We start from the raw sequence: 4450 nt of genomic DNA on the forward strand, positions 1-4450 counted from the left end.
GCAGGAATTCAAAAGTCCAACAAACTTTAAAAATGACCTGCAGCTTCAGTGAGGTACAGCTCTGGCAACAACAGTAGACTTCGCACCATATAAGCTTATACTTCAGTTATATTTAGCTCTATGAAGTACTTAATTATCACCTGAAAACAGTGAGAAGAGAGAGTAGTTAGCTAGATAAATAGATGCTGTTTTGGAAAAGATCAAGGGATGTACAACAAAAAAAGGAGTTAGCCTATCTGACAACGCTGCTCTTCTCCTCTACAAGGGGAAGAAAACCACACAAAATGCACACGGCAACAGCACTGAGAGAAGTGGCCTTGTCAGGTCCATAGCCTGGATGCCTGCATCTCAGATTGCCATGAAGGAAATTTCGTCCAATTTGAGCCTTGGAAATCCCACATGCAAGCGAAGAGAGATTAACATGAAGTGAATCACATAACAAAATAGGTTAGATGGGACCTTTGAAGGTCATCTATCCCAGCCTCCTGCTCAAACCAAAACTAACTTCAAGGTTAGATCAGGTGGCTCAGGGCCTTCTCCACTCAATCGCTGATGATCTCCGACAGTGGAGATTGTGTATCCTTCCTGTGCAACCTGTTCCAGTGCTTCACTGCGCTCATTGACTGAGGTTTTCTGCCACCCTCCCCGCCCCCAACACCCAGGCAGAATTTCCTTGCTGCGATTTGTGCCTCTTGTCCTTTCAGTGTGTACTTCTGAGAACAGTCTGGCACTGCCTCTATTTTACTATTTTAGGAAACTGAAAAGAGTTAGATCCCCCTTCTTTTCCAGGCTAAGCCAATGAAGTTCCCTCAGCCTCTCTTCTCCCATGCTTTTAGCTTGCCAAGGTCCCCCTGAGTGGCAATGTTGCCCTCCACAGAACAGTGACCACTCCCTCAATTTGGTGTCATCCACAAACTTTCTCAGGGTGCATTTCAGCCCATCCAGGTCTGGTCCAGGTTCCACAGTTGAGCCACATGCATACAAGCTGCTCCTCCCTCCCTTTCTAGTCTTCCCTTACCTTTCTGCTGCATTTTTGTCTCTACTTCTCCTTTCCCAGAACAGGTATTTGGGATGCAGTTCAGTAGCTCAGCACTGAAAACTGGCAGCAATTTCAATTCCAGTCCCCAAGAAAGCAAACAAGCTTTCCAGAGACTTCCTTGGATGGATCTCTGACTTTCCTAAGGACAGTGTGATTGATGCAACAGGGTTTTGTTTCAACAAGTTTGGCAGTCAGTTGTCATACCGAAAAAAAACCTCACCATTCACAGAGACTGCTTTTCATTAATTAACAGGAAAAGAGCAATCTTTACAGCACCTTTAAGAACACACAGACAGATCAGGCCAGCAGTTTCATAACAGAAAGCTACTGAGTTACACAGAACTGAAGTTCTCACTGCTTTGCAATACTGAGAACTAGGAAAAGTTCTGTGGTTCTGACAAAGAGAAGAGGACATATTCTTCTGCAATTTTCTCACCCATCTTCACAGGTATTTCTATCTTAATAAATTAAAATAGCCTTGGATGAAAAATTCATAGCATTCTACACTGGCTGACAGGCACTATGTCCAGTCTAGGAAAAGGAAGAGGAATGGCATCAGATACATAACATGGATCTGATTATTTTGGGTATAAACTGAATTAAACCCATCACCATGTCTGAGATTCCAAAATCCCTAAGGGAAGTATCAGGCACAGACTCCTTCATTTGTCCCAGAAAAGACAACTATACACAAGGTTATGCTCTATAGGTCTTGCAATGTGCATCACACCTAAGTTTACTGTAGTTACCAGATCTTTACATTGGTCCTCCCTGTTTCTCCAAACACTGCTCCAATTGCCCACAGCTCCCTCTCCTAACACCTCTTTCTGGCTAAGGGACAGGCTTCCCTAAAAAATAAAAAAAAAAGTGCGTTCCATGGCCCTTAACTGAACACGGCTTCAAAGGGGATTCTCAGGCATTAAAACATACAGTCATCGCACTCAGACTGAAGTAAAACATACATATATATAGTCCAAAAGGAGCTAAAATATTGTCTTTTTAAAGAACTTCACCTCACCTCCTGTACAGTTCCTGCTCTGCAGCAGAAGACTTCTGATCAGAGTTACTTGCTGGTGGCTGGATGCCTAGAAAGAACAGAAACATGTGACAACTGTAATACAAAACACAGCCCTTCGTCACATCGTAACTTATTTGAGGAGAGTATGCCATATGTGAGTGTTACCTCATCAAGAAAAAAAAATATACCTAGAAAAGTCTCAAGAAAACTTCAATTTGATGGATAAAGCTTGAATTCATGAAACAGAGGCACTGACAGCATTGTCTTTAACAAGGCACGCTACAGAAACTTCTAGGTAAGGATGTTAACACCTCAAACCCCTAGTTTATACGGAAACATAAGCGTGGGTTTAGTCCTACTTTCCATTTCCTTCCTGTAGTTCCATTAAGTCTTCCCATTCATCTCCTGTCCTGGTCTTCCTGGTAATTACAAGGGATCCCATGAGTGGAGATGAAATTATCTGATGGAGTTTAGGCCACCCATAAAGCTGAATCCACTTTCAGGAAAGATGTAGGCTAACAGCAAACAAATCTTTAACAGTGAAGGCCTGGTTCCCTAACTTCATGGTAGTCTGGATGCCTTAAACAAATCCACACTGATAACATATATCAACAAAGTATATTTGAGAACCAAGAGAAACCAAATAGTTTTCCGACCTGTAAAGAAAGTTAAGTTCAGAAACCAAGTTCACAGCATCCACTTGCAAGCTCTGCTTAGTCAGTCTATCCTTTCCTATGAGCTTATTTCCAAAGAACAAAAAGCAGTATTTCCCGCACAATATACTCCCTGTGCATGGAAAGGAGACAAGTCAGCTTGCCAGGAAGGAAAGATAAAAAATTTCTGCCTTGCTTATTGCACATTCATCTGAAATCCCAGAAACATTTACAAAGCGATACAAGTTCATTGAAGTATCTGGGAAGGATGGTGTTCCAAAGATGGAGAAGGAGAGGATCTAGAAAAACACCCAGTGACAGAACAAGAATGATAGCATTTCAACTTCTTCAACTGCCAGGTGACATGGCTACCTTTCAGAAACATAAAGAGGATGTCACAGGACCTTAACATCCAAGGCATTCAATTATGCCAATATCTACACACATAAAACTGTTACAGGCTAATCAAAGAGCTCCTCTCACAACAAGGTAGTCTTGAAAAGATACAGGCATACTACATGACATCCAGTGGCAGCACTACTGTGTCAAAACAGTCAGTAGACCTGAGGGGAATGGACAGTACCTGTAGGAGATTTGGGTTTCCCTTCTGCAGCTGGTGAAGATGGAGCTGTGTCACTGGATGAATGGGGCGATCTCTGGTTGTCCCTTTTACTTTGAGGAGATTCTTTCATTCGGTTCACTACATCTTCAGAGAGCTGAAACATACGTACACGGGAAAGAAACTAGCCAAGTCAACCATTAATGTATATACATTCCAGGATAGAAGTTCCCATTTGTTAGTTTCCATGCTATTGCAAAAGTATTGCCAGTTGCCTCATTGCAATGCCAGGGTCCTTCAAATGCAGGTCGTCAACACCTGTATGTTGACTTTATATTTAAAAAACCATACCCTATCAGTAAGTAATAAAACCTCGAATCTACTGACCCTAAAGGCTTCACTGGACAACAAGAATGAGTCTTCCACAAATACTAATGAAGGTGGAGAGCGCTGCTAAACAAGCCAACCCCTTGAGTCATAAACAGACAAGGAACAATGAACCCACATTTGTTCCATCAGCATCTACCTGATGGAGCCACTAACTAAAACAAAGCATCAAACAAATTGCATCTCTGGTGGGTGAGGGTGAGTCCTCAAGGGGCCCCCCACCTATATCCTGGAAAGAGAAATGAGGTGAGAATTAATTTCCCTCTGTCACATACTTTAAAAAGGAAATGGGCACAATCTTAGTTAACTTTTGTCAAACTCACTCTGCAAGCTCATTTCAGATGAATCTTAGGGGAAGACCAGATAAAAGTATGAAGCAACAGCAATGAAAATTAGGGTAATAATAATAAAAAAAAATTAACCAATAAAAAATAGGGAGAGAAATCTTGATGGGGAAAAGCGTTCCTTAATGACACCACTATCACTCTCCAGGGTTCGTTTTCACAACACATATACGTAGATGTCAGATCAAAGTTCAAGAAGCAGCTTCCCACTGCCCCTCCTAGAAACACCCCTAATCCTCACTAATCCCCACAACCTCGTATCTCCCCGCCCGCTCAGAGAGCGGTGCCGTGCCGGGGCTCTCGGTATCACGGAGAAGGGCGGCGGGGTCTCCTCTCGCTGCCCTCAGAGCCAGGCAGGGGCATCCACCTGCCCGCCAAGCCCAGGCGGGGCAAGCCGGGGTCGTTCCGCAGCGAGGAGGGAAAGGGGCGAGAGCAGAGCTGGAAAGGGGA

At 43.3% G+C, this 4450-nt stretch overlaps 1 protein-coding gene across 7 annotated transcripts in view; it reads right to left on the reverse strand.

Annotated features, from left to right (window-relative positions):
- Positions 1-3880, reverse strand: part of CHCHD6 (coiled-coil-helix-coiled-coil-helix domain containing 6) — a 115305-nt gene extending 111425 nt beyond the window's left edge. For all 7 annotated transcript variants that reach the window (XM_035894825.1, XM_009639309.2, XM_035894829.1 and 4 more), the window contains exons 1-3: positions 3796-3880; positions 3294-3426; positions 2058-2124 (exon numbers count right to left, since the gene is read on the reverse strand). In XM_035894825.1, the coding sequence (XP_035750718.1) occupies positions 2058-2124; positions 3294-3402 (176 nt within the window). In that variant the 5' untranslated portion in view covers positions 3403-3426; positions 3796-3880. The remainder of the gene's footprint in view (positions 1-2057; positions 2125-3293; positions 3427-3795) is intronic.
- Positions 3881-4450: the final 570 nt, after the last annotated feature.

Source organism: Egretta garzetta, unplaced genomic scaffold (assembly GCF_000687185.1).
Source record: "Egretta garzetta isolate BGI_Z169 unplaced genomic scaffold, ASM68718v1 scaffold215, whole genome shotgun sequence".
NCBI lineage: Eukaryota > Metazoa > Chordata > Aves > Pelecaniformes > Ardeidae > Egretta > Egretta garzetta.